At 62.6% G+C, this 12,994-nt stretch overlaps 1 protein-coding gene across 4 annotated transcripts; it reads left to right on the top strand.

The window, feature by feature from the left end:
• The first annotated feature begins 220 nt into the window (after nt 1-220).
• Nucleotides 221-9,589, top strand: MTG2 (mitochondrial ribosome associated GTPase 2). Of its 4 annotated transcripts, none has more exons than XM_053671070.1 (7): nt 221-298; nt 4,902-5,097; nt 5,903-6,054; nt 6,667-6,782; nt 7,288-7,506; nt 7,653-7,826; nt 8,124-8,362. In XM_053671070.1, exons 2-7 carry the CDS (start codon nt 4,906-4,908, stop codon nt 8,321-8,323), a joined length of 1,053 nt encoding a protein of 350 aa, XP_053527045.1. In that variant the 5' UTR covers nt 221-298; nt 4,902-4,905; the 3' UTR covers nt 8,324-8,362. The 4 variants fall into 4 exon arrangements, with proteins under 4 accessions (XP_053527045.1, XP_053527043.1, XP_037009450.2 ...); XM_053671068.1 differs by lacking the exon at nt 8,124-8,362 and adding an exon at nt 8,517-9,589 and having other exon boundaries at nt 222-298; XM_037153555.2 differs by lacking the exon at nt 8,124-8,362 and adding an exon at nt 8,517-9,589 and having other exon boundaries at nt 222-298; nt 5,903-6,050; nt 7,688-7,826.
• Nucleotides 9,590-12,994: the final 3,405 nt, after the last annotated feature.

The raw sequence follows: 12,994 nt of genomic DNA on the forward strand, positions 1-12,994 counted from the left end.
GGTGACAAGGAGGGGCCGGGGAGGTAATCCGATACCACACCTGACCTAGGACGAGGACCCAGCGAGCAGGCCGCTGGCCGAGGCGGGGGGCGCTGAGAAGGTGGACTGGGGCTGGAGGGAGCGGCGCTGGACGGCCAGGCCCGGTCTACCGCCGTCCCGATTTGGTCCCGGGTCTCGCGACCCCAAGGTCCGGGCCGGGGCGCTTAAGACGCCCTGCGCAGGCGCGGCCCCGGCCGGCCCCGGAAGTTGTTGTGGAGCGACGGCCGAGACCCCGGAAGTGATGTGACCTCCCCCGTGGGTGAGTGCGAGCGAGGGGTCCGTGGCATTGGGGGCTCGAGTGGGTGTGGGGGGACGCCGGAAGGACGGAGGGACCCAAAAGAGGCTCCAGCGGCGCCGCCCGGATGACTCGCCATCTCCATCCTGCATGTAGAGGGACGGTCACCGCGGGCGAGAGCCGGTCCGGTGTCCCGGCGGTGCGCGCGAGCGACCGGTCCGTGGGTTCCGAGTGCCGGGTCACATCTCCTTCCTCCTTCGGTGCGCGCAGACAAACTTAAAGAGTGGGGCGTTTCCTTTGGTCCGCGGTCCTCAACATTTCTTCTGAGCGTTTTTTAAAGATTTTATTTATTTTTTAGAGAGAGGGAGAGGGAGGAAAACATCAGTGTGTGAGAGATACAAGGATGGGTTGCCTCTCGCTCGCGCGCCTCCCCCACCCCCACCCCACAGTGGGTGCAGCCCGCTCCCCAGGCAGGTACCCTGACCGGCATCTAACCATTGATCCTTCACATGTCGGGGTTCAGTCCAATGAGCCGCACCAGCCAGGGCTGCATGTGTCTTTAAAACCCATGGCACAGAACGTCAGCAAACACGCACGAAGTTCTGATAAACATTTCGTTAGACAAAAATAAAGTTTTATTGCCAATGCAGCCCTCCACGCGGGGCCCGCAGTCTCACTCTGTAGGTCTGTGTAGCAGCAGACAGGTCTCGCGTTCACACCAGTCAGCTGGCGGGGATCTGCCTGTGCTTTGGGAAGGAGGGGAAGCCGAGTGTGATTCTTTTCCACGTAGGTTAATGCTCAGAGCCATTTGATTTTTCTGAAATTACCCTCCTGAGGTGGTTGTGTGTGCATAATTACACTTTGAAGATTCCTACTGTGAAATTCAGCTCAGCACCCTGCCGGTGAGGCGAGAGGGCTTTGGACCATCTGCTTCCCTTGAGTCTCAGCATCCCCTGCTTTAAAATGGGCATAAAAAGATGTATAGGTCAGGAGCCATGACCCCACGGCATAAAATAACTTAAAGAGGGTTTTTAAGGGAGAGTGTGGGGCAGCGGAGGTGGTGTTTCAGCCTGGAGCAGTGATGCTGAGCCTGAGGGGAGGGGCAGTTACAGAAGACCGCAGGGCATACAGGGCTCCCCTTCAGTGTGGGCTTGGTGGGGCAGGGGCTGAGAAGTCCCCCTCCCGGCCTCCTGCTCCTCCTTCCAGTCTCTGCCCGAAAGCAAGGGAGCACTGCTGCCCCTCCTGCGGCTGTTGTGAGGAATGAGCCTGTGAATTTCCATGTAAGGTTTAGCGGGGGCTCCTGGCAAATGATCGTCGCTGCCTCGGCCCAGCAGATCTGAGCCTCACACTGCACAGAACAAAGCAGTTCATGAAGTGCAGCCCTCGCCCGTGTTGACTTGCTGCGGGCAGCCTTTCCGAAGCCCCATCCTGCGTTCCAGGTTCATCTGATTCTGACCTGGGCTTCTGCACAGGCTTGGCTTCCCCAGCTGGGGAGACGGCCGCCCACAGATGAATCTTGAGTTCACTGCTCTGAGTTCACACCGTGCAGTGTAGGTGGTCAGTGTAGACCGGCGCAGCCCTGTAGGGCTTTCTGTGGCTGCGGACACCTTCCCATCTGGGCTGTCCGAGTCGGTGCCCATCGGCCACACGTGGCTGTGAGTGCTTGGAATGAGGAACTGAGGTTTTGCATTCTTTAAAATTTTAATTGACTTAAACCAGGGGTGTCAAACTCGTCACCGGGGGCCACATCAGCCTCACAGTTGTCTTCAAAGGGCCGAAATAACTTTAGGACTGTATAAATGTAACTGCTTCTTGACTGTTAAGGAGTTGAAATTACATTTGGCCCTTCAAAGGTAACTGCGAGGCTGGTGTGGCCCCGGTGAAGATGAGTCTGGCACCCCTGGCTTAACCTGAGTAGCCCCGTAGGGCTGGTGGGCAGCTAATTGGACGGTGTAGGTGCAGCATTAGAAGGACAACGAAGACTAGATGGCAGCACGAGGCACGGCTGAATGTGTTCAGCTGGCAGGGGGCGCTGCAGGTGCAGGTGCAGTTGAAATGGGGAGGGTCAGAGGGCAGGCCGCTGGCTGGCCTTGCCGTGGATCAGCTGCCCACCTGCTGTCTGCCCTCCTTCTTCAGGTCTCATGTCCTCGGGGCTGGGGGCCTGGTGTCCGACACTGTGGCGGCGGCGGCGTGGCTTCCCAGCGGGCCGAGCAGCGGTGTTGCCAATCAGTGAGCTGGGTTTTTCTTTCCTCCAGCCACCGTTTTCACACTCCGCCCCCGCCCATCCCATCCCACAGTCCGGGGGTAGGTCCCTTGTGCTCCCTTGGACCTCAGTGTCCTCATTTTCTTTTTTTTTTTTGAGGGAAGGGGGGGGGAGGGAGAGCAAGAGTTTCACCGAACCCGATAGCACGCCCCACCCGCCCCCTCATTTTCTTTACCAAGCTGCTTGGAGGACTCGATGACCTAACCCCTGAGAGACAGCCAGGCCCGGATCCTGCACACAGGGAGGCAGAGGGTTCGAATGTTCGTCACTGGACTTGTTTGCAGGAACCTCTTTGTGACTGGTGTTACCTTCCGCCAGTGCAGGTGTGTTCCGCTCACTTGTGAGACGGCGGTTGGTTTCCTCTGCCACCCTCGTGACCTGCGGCCTTGCTCAGTTCACATGTCCCGGTCGAGTTTTACAGATTCCTATGGAAACACCTTCTGCAGTTTGTCTTTTTCTAAAACGAGTCAAAGGGCAGTGTGTGCAGTGCTGGACGCTGGGCAGTGAGCATGGCATGGGTTGTGGGCCTCTGTCGGGGTGACAGTGTCCCCTCCACTCCCAGTTAGGTTTCATGTCTCTGCTCACGAGTGGGTGTGGCATCTGTCCGACACGTGTGGCCAGTGTGGGGTCTGACTGCTGGTGAATCTTGTGTCCCAGGGTCATCCTGCGTGGTCTTCAGGTACGTCTGCTGGACGCATCTGGACACAGTGATGTCAGGGTCATCTGTATCGGTGGTCACGTGGGCTGTGGCCTGTGACCGCCTTTCTGTGACGTTGGCTTTGGGTCCTGGGCTCCTCTGACCTCGTGACATGGGTCGGGTGTGGTCTCATGTCCTCTGTTCCCTGAAATGGTTCACAGCAGGTCGCTGTCCCTGCCTCCTTGAATATTTACCCGAGAATCAGCCCGAGTCTGGCATTTTCTTTGGGGGAATGTTCCTTCGTAACCACTCCAACTCCTGGAGGAGGAGGGTGACAGCGGAGGTGTCTGTTTCTTCGTGGTCCGGGTGGGAAGGCGTCTCTCTCAGGAGAGCCCCACAGGACTTGCCGAGTCTATGGGCTCTGGCCCTTCTCGGTGTCCTTCTACCCTTTGCTGTGTGCGGGGCTCCTGCTGGTGACGCTCTCTCTGTTCCTGGCATCGTCAGTCTTGTCCTCTTACTTTCTCCATCCCTCTGGCGAGGCCTTCGAGGCTCTGCCTGTATTGTCAGTGGGCCGGGCGGGGGCTGCTGTACGTCTTCCCGTCTGTCGGTTTTCTGTTTGGTTTGCTTCCGGTCTTTACCATCTCCTCCCTCCTGTTTACTTTTCCTATCTGTGCTGTCTTGGCTTGGAACCTTACGTTGTTGATCTCAGGTCCTCTCGTTAACTCACAGAAGCACTTACAGCTACGGTTCCTCCTCCCTGACCCTATTTCACGCTCCAGGGTTCAGTCACCCATGGTCCATTGATGTTTAGAAATGGTAAACGGAAAATTCCTGAAGTGAACAACTCGCGAGTGTTAGACTGCGTGCTGTTCTGAGCAGCATGACGAGATCTCTTGCTGTCCATCCGCCTGAGATGGGAACCGTCCCTTGGACCAGCGTCCCCGTGGCCTGACCATCGGCCCCATAGTAACCGCCTTAGTTATGGGGGGGGGCACCATCATGTGACTTCATGCGTGTTGTCACGGTGGTTCTGCCTGGTAGTTGTTGTTAGCCCCTCACTGTGTCTAGTGTACACACTGAACTTGGTCACAGGTGCCCACTGTAAGAAGAAACACAGTATGTCCGTGGCTCCAGACTATGCAAGGAAGGGTTCAGGCACCGCTGGGGGGTCTTGGCACGTGTCCCCCTGGGTGGGGGGGCAACCGTGTGAGTTCCCCTCCAAGCACCACGTGAGCTACACCTCATAACCCTAGTACATTCTTCTTTCGTGATTACGCAGCTCAAAATATTTTCCGATTTCTCCTTGGGTTTCTCCTTTTGCCTGCTGGGTTGTTCAGAGAGTCGCTGCCTCTCCAGTTTGATGTTTAAACTGCACTAGGTGACGGCAGCACATCCGGGGAAAGGGGTCCTTTTACAAGACTCTGGTCCCAGGCTCAGGCTCCCCACGTAAGGTTCTCACTCAGCGGATGGCGGGCGGGTGGCCCGTGGGGAGGGTCCCCGGGCGTGGGAGGGCCCTGGTGGACCCCGTGTGCTCACACACATGTCCTGCCCCTCAGTGGCACACGGGCTGACGGGCCCATGGACCCCATGGATCAGGCTCCCCTGTGCCGCGTGACAGGCCAGCATCACAATCTCCACTTACTTTTCTGTTTCAGAAACACACAGTAAGGTTTTAATTTACTTGAGGGTCAGGACCCTTATTTTGCCAATCTGACTTGTCTTGTTAGGGCCATGATGTCTTCAAGGCTGTTCTCCGCAGGATGTTGGGGTGTGCTGGAGGGCCTAGGGCACTGGACTCTGTCCTCTGGGGCAGCCCTCCGCCAGCCCCTCCCTCGGCCCAGCAGCCCCCGGGGGCTGGCGCTCAGCTGCGTGGACCGGGACAAGGCATCCCCCGGGAAGAAGCTGCTGTCCGAGAAGAAACTGGTGAGCCTGTCGGTGGGGCGGGGCCTGTCTGCAGCTCCCCCACGGGAAGCTGTTTTCCCTTCTGTCTCTGGCATCTTCCTGCGTCTGATGGCGCCATGGAAGGGACACAGGTGGGTCTTGAAAAGGAACAAGGGCCTGGGCTCTGCAGAGGCTGTCCAGGTGCAGGGACAGCGCTCCAGGTCGGACGGGGCTCTTCCCCACGGCCTGCGGGCCTTCTGCACAGGTCTTCCCTGGCTCCGCAGGACGTGCCCGCGCTCGAGTCAAACTCAGGGAGCTGCGCCTCCGCTCGGCCCCACCTCGCTCGCCCCGAAGCGGGACTCCGGGCAGTGTTCGCGGCGTCGCCTCCCTCACAGTGTGGGACATCAGGCCTGGCCCTCCCCCACCCCCTGGGCTCATCAGGGTGATTTTGGTGATGTTGGCAGACGGTGAAGTCAGTAATTTTAAAATAGCAATTCAAGGTTTTTCCACGTGGTGGTGCCAAATAATCTTTAAATATTTGTGTTTTCTTAAAAAAAGAAAGGTCTGCTGATAAAGGAGTGGGTGGAGGGGCCGGGTGGTGGCCAGACGATGCCGGCGCCCAGCACGAATGGCTCGCTGGCTGGGACCTTGGTGGCCAACCGTGCCGTCCTGTGAGCGGACAGTGATTAAAAAGTAACCTGCTTTGTGTCGGCTTCCGAGCTAGACTGAGCCCCCCCCCCAGGGGCCGGCAGAGACACCTCCCATTGGAAAGCCCACTGCAGGCGGCCGAGGTGCACGTCGGGGGGGCGGAGTGAGTGACAGGTGCCCGGCGCTGTGCTCTCTGCAGAAAAGACACTTCGTAGACCACCGCCGGGTGCTGGTCCGGGGGGGCCGAGGAGGCGACGGAGCGAGCTGCTTCCACAGCGAGCCCCGCAAGGAGTTCGGGGGCCCCGACGGGGGCGACGGCGGCAGCGGCGGCCATGTCATCCTGAAAGGCAGGTGCCAGGGGGCAGCTCGGGCTGGCGCGTGTGACTCAGGGCGGGGAGCTTGGGCCTTCTTATCCTGATGGCACCTTGAGGTCAAAAATTGATGGACGGCATCATTTTTGTTAAATTATGTAGATGTTCACATTTAAATAATGCACCGAAACCCAATGTTGATAGTAGGGGATTTTTAAATTTTAATCTCCAGTGCACAGAGAAGCCTTCCTCTCAGGATCCCCAAGTTCCAGCGAGGCACAGGACAGATGTGGGTGCCGGGGCGGTGTCCTCACGTAGCCCGTTCTGAGCACAGAGGCTCAGTAAACTGGAGACTCAGTCAACACCGTCACAGTGAAGTAGCTGTTTTAGCACCGTAAACATTCACAGCATAGCAGAGTAGCTATCTTTAAGTCGACAGCACGGCTGATTTTGAACTCTTCAGAAATCGCACTTTTTGCAAGAAGGCGAGCGTGTAGCTTCGTGAAGTGGCCCGTGGCCGCCCCAGGGACTTCTCGCCCTCCGTCACCGGGTGTGTCCGTGGTGGCCCCGAGGCGCACGGGGGGCGGGGCCAGTGTGCGGCCCTCCCGTCTGTGGAGCAGAGGAGCAGGAAGGCTTCTCCCTCTAATTCCAGTCGATCGGCAGCTGAAGTCCCTGTCCTCGGTCCTGTCCCAGTACCAGGGCTTCTGCGGAGAAGACGGTGGCAGCAAGAACTGCTTCGGGCGAGGCGGTGCCGCCCTCTACGTCCAGGTGAGCCCCAGCCGCGCCTGCCTGGCACGAGTCTGGCCCCCACCGGGCTCCCCGGGTCCGTCTGTGCCCCCAGAGCTGCGGCCTCCACCTGGCAGCTGTCTCCCATGGCACAGCCTCGGCCCGGGCGTCACACTGACTTTACACCTGTGTGCGTGGGCCCCCCGGGAGTCACAGAGCCACTGCATGTACAAAGAGGGACCCTGTGGGGCCCTGTCCTTCTGGCCTTGCCCAAGAGCCACCCTCCGTCCCCACCCGGGGCCCTCTGAGGGAGGGTCCCCGTTCTCCAGTTAGCTAGGATTCCCGATGTGCCAGCTCACCTCGCGGGGCAGAGGCGCTGTGTGAACAGCCACCTGTGCTTCTATCCTCAGGGGGCGGGGACGTCTTCCCGGAACCCCAGCTGCGTGGAGGGTGCCTGGCTCTGCCTGCCCCACCCCCACCCAACCCGTCCCCGCCCTGAGCTGGGAAAACACACCTGGTCCCCTCCGACGACCCGCTCTCTCCCCAGGTCCCCATGGGCACATTAGTGAAGGAAGGGAGCGAGGTGGTGGCCGACCTGTCGCACCCGGGGGACGAGTACGTCGCTGCCCTGGGCGGGGCCGGAGGAAAGGGCAACCGCTTCTTCCTGGCCAACGACAACCGCGCACCCGTCACCTGCACCCCCGGGGAGCCCGGGCAGGAGCGGGTCCTCTCGCTGGAGCTCAAGACCGTGGCCCACGCTGGCATGGTGGGCATCCCCGGGAGCCCCCGTGGGGGGGCCGTGGGAGACTGGCTCCGGGGGGCGGACCAGCCACTCCCCTCCTCCGGCCGCCCCATGCCCTCGCCCTGGCGGCGCCCGGCCCCAAGACTCACCCCAGCCTCGGTCTGGCTCAGACGGAGGAGGCGGCAGCGTGTCCCCTGTCTGGCAGGTCGGGTTCCCCAACGCGGGCAAGTCCTCGCTCCTCCGGGCCATTTCGAACGCGAAGCCCACCGTGGCTGCGTACCCGTTCACGACCTTGAAGCCTCACGTTGGCATCGTGCACTATGAGGACCACCAGCAGATAGCAGGTGGGCTTCCAGAACCCTCTCGGAAGTGAGGGCTGGGTGAGGTGGGCCACTTGGAGTCTGTGAATCGGGGAGCCAGTGGTTGACAGCCCGCAGGTCCATATCCCCACCAGGGTGTGCGCCTGCCTCCCACCCGCCCAGCTTCTGTCCCCGCAGCCTGGGGCCCCGTGTGCGCATTTCTATCCTGAGGTGGCGGCTCCTTCTCGCCGCCTTCACCTCGCTCCCGAGCTCGGGCGCTCGGTCGAGGGGGGCATAGAGGCCACTCCTGCTTTCACGGCATTCCCGCTCCCGCCCCGACAGGAGGAGACGCTTCCCAGGAGGTGACGTCCTGGGAAAGCGACAGGCCTTCTGGGTGGCCGTGCCGTCCCCACGGCACTTCCTGTTCACCCCACACTCTGTGCGGGCGTCCGTTGGGAGCCAAGGGCCTCAGGGAGCCGGTTCCCCTGTTTAAAATCACATTTGAGGCCAGAAGGACCGGAAGGTGCAATGCCAGAGAATAAATTTCCCTTGTTAGAAGGGCCCGTCACTGCCTGTCACCCAGATATTTCTTGGCATTATGTGAAATTCAAAGCTGAAATGCCTCGGTGGCAATCAGCCTGAGAGTCACCGAGGCAGTAAAGCAGATGACTGAGGTTTAAGGTGTCCCTTGAAGGGAGTGTCTGAGACCCTGCGGACCCTGCCCGTCTCTCGCAGTGGCCGACGTGCCGGGCCTCATCCGAGGCGCCCACCAGAACCGGGGCCTGGGGCTGGCCTTCCTCAGGCACATCGAGCGCTGCGGCTTCCTGCTGTTCGTGCTGGACTTGGCGGCGCCGGAGCCCTGGGCCCAGCTCGAGGACCTGAAGTTCGAGCTGGAGAAGTACCAGCAAGGCCTGTCTCAGCGACCACAGGCCGTCATCGCCAACAAGGTTGACCTGCCGGAGGCACGAGCCAACCTGCCTGAGCTGCAGGCCCGCCTGGGCGGCACGGCCATCGCCCTGTCGGCCGTCACTGGGGAGAACCTGGAGGGGCTGCTGCTGTGCCTCAAACAGCTGCACGACGCACACACGGCCGCCGAGCTGGCACAGGGCCGCCAGCCACTCAGGTGGTAGCAGACCCCGTGGCGGCTCGGGGCTGCAGGGCCGCCTCCCTGCTCTGCACGGCCGCCCGCCACCGCCCCAAAGCCTGCCTGCTCTCTCACTGGCGGGACGGGCTTGTCCCTGTGGTTGGTGCCCGATGCAGCAGGGGCCGCGCTTCGGGTGTGCAGGGCATCGGCCTGGCGGGACTGGAGCCGGGGGCGCCCTCGCGGCTCTCAGCACTAGCCTGCAGGACGGCGGCTGCCCCAGGTGGGCCCGTGAGTCCCCCATTGTCCCCATGGCCACAGAGCATCTGGGGACAGGCCCCGTCTGCAGGTGCCACGCACCTCTCCGACGCAGCTTGTGGAGCTGCAGGGAGGTGAACCCTGCTGTCCCCCGGCTACCGAGCTCAGGAGCCGAGCCGGTGCTGGCGTCACGACTGAGCGCACCCAATATCCGGTCCTGGTCCGTACAGCGGCGGTAGACAGAGGGCGGCTGGGCCCCCGCTGCCCCCCCCCACCTTCCTGATGGCTCAGGAGAGCTTTAGGGGGCTGGCCAGTCTCGGCAGAGTGACCGCTGGGAGGCTGGGGGCACCAGAGGCCGCCCTGCCCACTGACCACAGGCCCGTGAGGACAGCTGGGCTGCAGCTGCCGCCGCTCTTTCACTCCCACAAAACACAGTCACTGTTTCCCCAATAAAGTCTGATGCTGCTGACTTGTCCCCGGGGGTCCTGCGGGAAGGCAGCGGAGTGAACGGCAGGGCATCGGGAGGATGGGCCTGGGACCCAGGGATCAGCCGCGGGGTCCTGGGGTGTCTTTCCTGCTTGGAGCAGTCAGCATGCCGGGAACGGGCTTCCCACCTGCCCCATGTCAGGCGCTGTCCGGCAGGGTCAGCTCGAGTGCTCTGGGAGGTGGTCCCCACACCCGGCCACCTGCTTGGGCCTGAGGAGAGCAGAGACTTTCTCACAGAGGCCCGGCCGGGGCTGGGAGAGTTGCCTGGGGCCTTTCTTTCATCCTAGTGGCTGCGTCCCCACCACAGTGCTGGGCGGAGGGGACATTTAAGCTGCCCGCCCACAGGAGCACCCAGGAGGGGGGCAGGGTCTCTGTCCTGTCCCGGCCATGGCGCCGCGGCTGCTTGTGGAATAGGGGAGTGGCTGGTGGCCGGTGTCAGGTGTGGCTGGGCTCCTTTTCTTTGGAAGGTGTGTAAGTGGCAGGTGGTGGGTGCCGAGTGACACCAGAAACACTGTCCTGTGCCGCTAACACCCTGTCCCCACCACCTCCCTCTGGCCCTTTCCGCCACAGTCATCCACCCGGACACTGTTAGGCCACAGCTTCTTTATCAGCCTGGCCACTACCTGTCCACCTGTCACTGTGGACACGGACTTTGCTCTCTGCCGTTCCCCTGCCCCTCCCCTGGTGGCCTGGGTCCGCAGGGAGGCTGGCCTGGCGTGCACATGGGGTCATGCCCAGCAGCTGACCCCACTTCGCCCTCGGTCATCCCATTCTCCCTCGGCTTCTGGGTGTGGGACAGCGCCTGCACAGCGCCTGCCCCTCCCTGTCGGTCCCACCTCCCTTCCCCCGTCCTGTGGGTGGCAGCCCCAGCCTCTCGCCAGGCAGCTGAGGAAGGGGACCCAGGCTTTGGGGTGCAGGATTTCCTAAGTTCCCCCATTGTCAGCCCTACGGCCCAGCACCCCCATTTCCAGAGTTCCTGTGTCCACACTCCAGGGCTCCCCCAGGGCCACAAGAGGCCTGGGGCTGCAGCAGAGCCCCCCAAAGCCCCCCACAGGCCTCTGGCAGCTCTCAGTCCTCCCCTGGTCTTTGTGGAGGCTGTTGCTTCCGCCTTCCCGTTCTGTCGTCGTGTGGCCTCAGGTAACAAGTGGGCACACACCTGTTCCCAAGTGCAGGAAGGGGAAATAGAGGACGACATGCCTCCTCTGGCCTGGAACCTTCTGTGGGAAGCCCCCTCACCCCTCCGGCAGCCGGGACCGCAGGCACCGGCCAGAAGACCCCGCGGCCTTGGCTCTGCCCGTCTTCCTGCAGGAGCTGGTGCGTCCTGCCTGGAGCCTGCGGGCCTGGCTGCTTCCCGCTGCCCCTCGGCAGAATGGTGTGGACACCATTCAAAAGGAGCCCGGCCCTGAAGGCACCGGGGAGGGGTCCTCAAGGAAGCACAGCCCCTGCCTGCCCTCCCGGCATCTCAGGAACCAGACTTTGCCACACGGGGGTGTGCTGCCCCCACGGCTGGGAGCCAGGGTCTGCTGGACACTGTGAAGACCGCCCAGCATCCACAGTGCAGTCTCTTAAAGGTCCTCGAGTCTGTCTGGATTTGGAAACCGGTGTGACTTTGGGGTGTCAGATGCATTTTTAGCTCAGTGCACTTCCCACAACAGCCGCCCTCCTCCTCCTCACGTCCCTTTCTTCTCTCTCTGAAGGACAGTTCTGTGCCCCGCAGGGTTTGCCGGACAAACTCCCAACTGCAGCATCCCCGGGGCGGGGGTCTGCTCCCCGGGGACAGCGTCCTTCTGTGAGGCCCGCAGGCCCAGCTCGGTGCCCAGGCTCCTGGGGGCTGTCCCAGGATGAGCCTCCGGGACGCGTCTCCCCACTCGGCTCCCACCCTGGGGGACACCGGGAAGGTGCCCAAGGGAGAACCCAGCGGAGGGGCAGGTGGCGTCCTGGCCCCGGCGCCTGCCGAGTTGCGGGGCGGAGCTGTGTCCCCCCCCTTGGGACCCCAGTTCTCCCCTCAGCAGAGCTGAGAGTGCGCCCCTAGTGGGCGTCCACAGGCAGTTCGGTGCTCCCGTGCACGGTGGTGGGGAGTCCTGGTACCCCAGGGCAGTCGAGGCGGGGATGGCGGAGTGCAGGGAGGTGTGGGCCTCCACATCTCGGGGTTCCAGGAGCCCCGTCAGGGTGAGCCCAGCCCCCTCCAGCGTGGCCCTGCCCCCCAAAGGCAGATGATTAACTGGGCCTTTTTAGGAAGGATCAGGGCTTGTCTGCTGGGCACCGGGAGAACTTAGGGTCTTGGTCCCAGACGGGGAAGGGCCCTCACCCAGCACGTGCCCAAAAGCCCTTCCTGGGGCCCCTGCAGCCCGTGCCAGCCCCGGGCCTCGGTGAGCACCCGCCCTGTGCCTCTCAGGGAGCCGCCCCCGCCCCCACCCCCACCCGGCAGCCACAGCCGTGCGTGGAACCCCACCTCCTCAGAAAGGCTCCCCCCTCCGCATGCACGTGAGCTGGGCCGCTCCTCTGGCCCCCGCCCCGTGAGAGCCACCGGCTTTCCTGTTTGTGTATGTGCCTCCTCACTGTGCACCTGGCACACAGTAGGTACTCAGTAAACATCCGCAGCGGGGGGCAGGCAGGGCAGATCAGGCTCTGCCTGCAGCCGGCCGGCGTGGGCTGGAGGAGGACGGCCCCTGGCGTGTGTGTTTGCTGCAGAGCCAGGGCCAGTCCCTCCTCAGCTCCGTCCCCAAGCAGGAGCCCAGCGGCACTTTCCAGAGATTGAAGGCAAAATTGCTTGAAAGCCTGTGCTTTTATCCTCCAATTTGTAGCCATTTAGCGGGCTGGGCGGAGGGGCGGCAAGTGCCCTGGCGGTGCCGTCGGCAAGGAAAGCGGTCCTTTGTCCTTGCTCAGCGGCGCTGGGCTGCAGGGCGGCTGGCAGGGGGCTCAGGCTGGGGCCGGCGGGGCTGCCCGTGGCTAGTCAGCGGGCAGAGCTGCGCGCAGGGGCTCCCCTGAACTCTGGGCCCGGAGACGGTGGTGGCCACCATCCCCACACCACCAGACCCTGGGCTCTCCGCCACCTACGCTCCAGACAGCACCCAGCCTCCAGGGGAGCCAGCAGTCATTAGGGAGGGGCCCGTCGGGACCAGAGTGGTCCAGGGTGTGTGGACAGGGGCGGGGGGCGGGGTGGGGGCCAGCCGAGGAACCTGGAGGAGGTTTTCGGGGTTCTTGGGGAATATTCGGAAGTGCAGTGCAGCCCCCCAGAGTGGGGCCCTTGGTCGGGCGCTTCTCCCCACCCACCCGGCACCCTCAGTCCTGCCTCTGGGCCTTTGCACCGGCAGCCCCCCCACCAGATGTGCCTCTCCAGCCCTCAGGCTCAGCTCCGGCCCCCACACCGCTGGCAGCGCCCCAGATG

This window comes from Artibeus jamaicensis, unplaced genomic scaffold, assembly GCF_021234435.1.
Source record: "Artibeus jamaicensis isolate MK-2021 breed Jamaican fruit bat unplaced genomic scaffold, CSHL_Jam_final contig_685, whole genome shotgun sequence".
Classification (NCBI taxonomy): domain Eukaryota; kingdom Metazoa; phylum Chordata; class Mammalia; order Chiroptera; family Phyllostomidae; genus Artibeus; species Artibeus jamaicensis.

Coding starts and splice junctions, on each gene's coding strand:
- MTG2 (XM_053671068.1), top strand. CDS start 4,906: ATGATGTCTTCAAGGCTGTTCTCCGCAGGATGTTGGGGTGTGCTGGAG. Junction 5,098..5,902: donor TGCTGTCCGAGAAGAAACTG/GTGAGCCTGTCG, acceptor TGCTCTCTGCAG/AAAAGACACTTCGTAGACCA. Junction 6,783..7,287: donor GTGCCGCCCTCTACGTCCAG/GTGAGCCCCAGC, acceptor CTCTCTCCCCAG/GTCCCCATGGGCACATTAGT.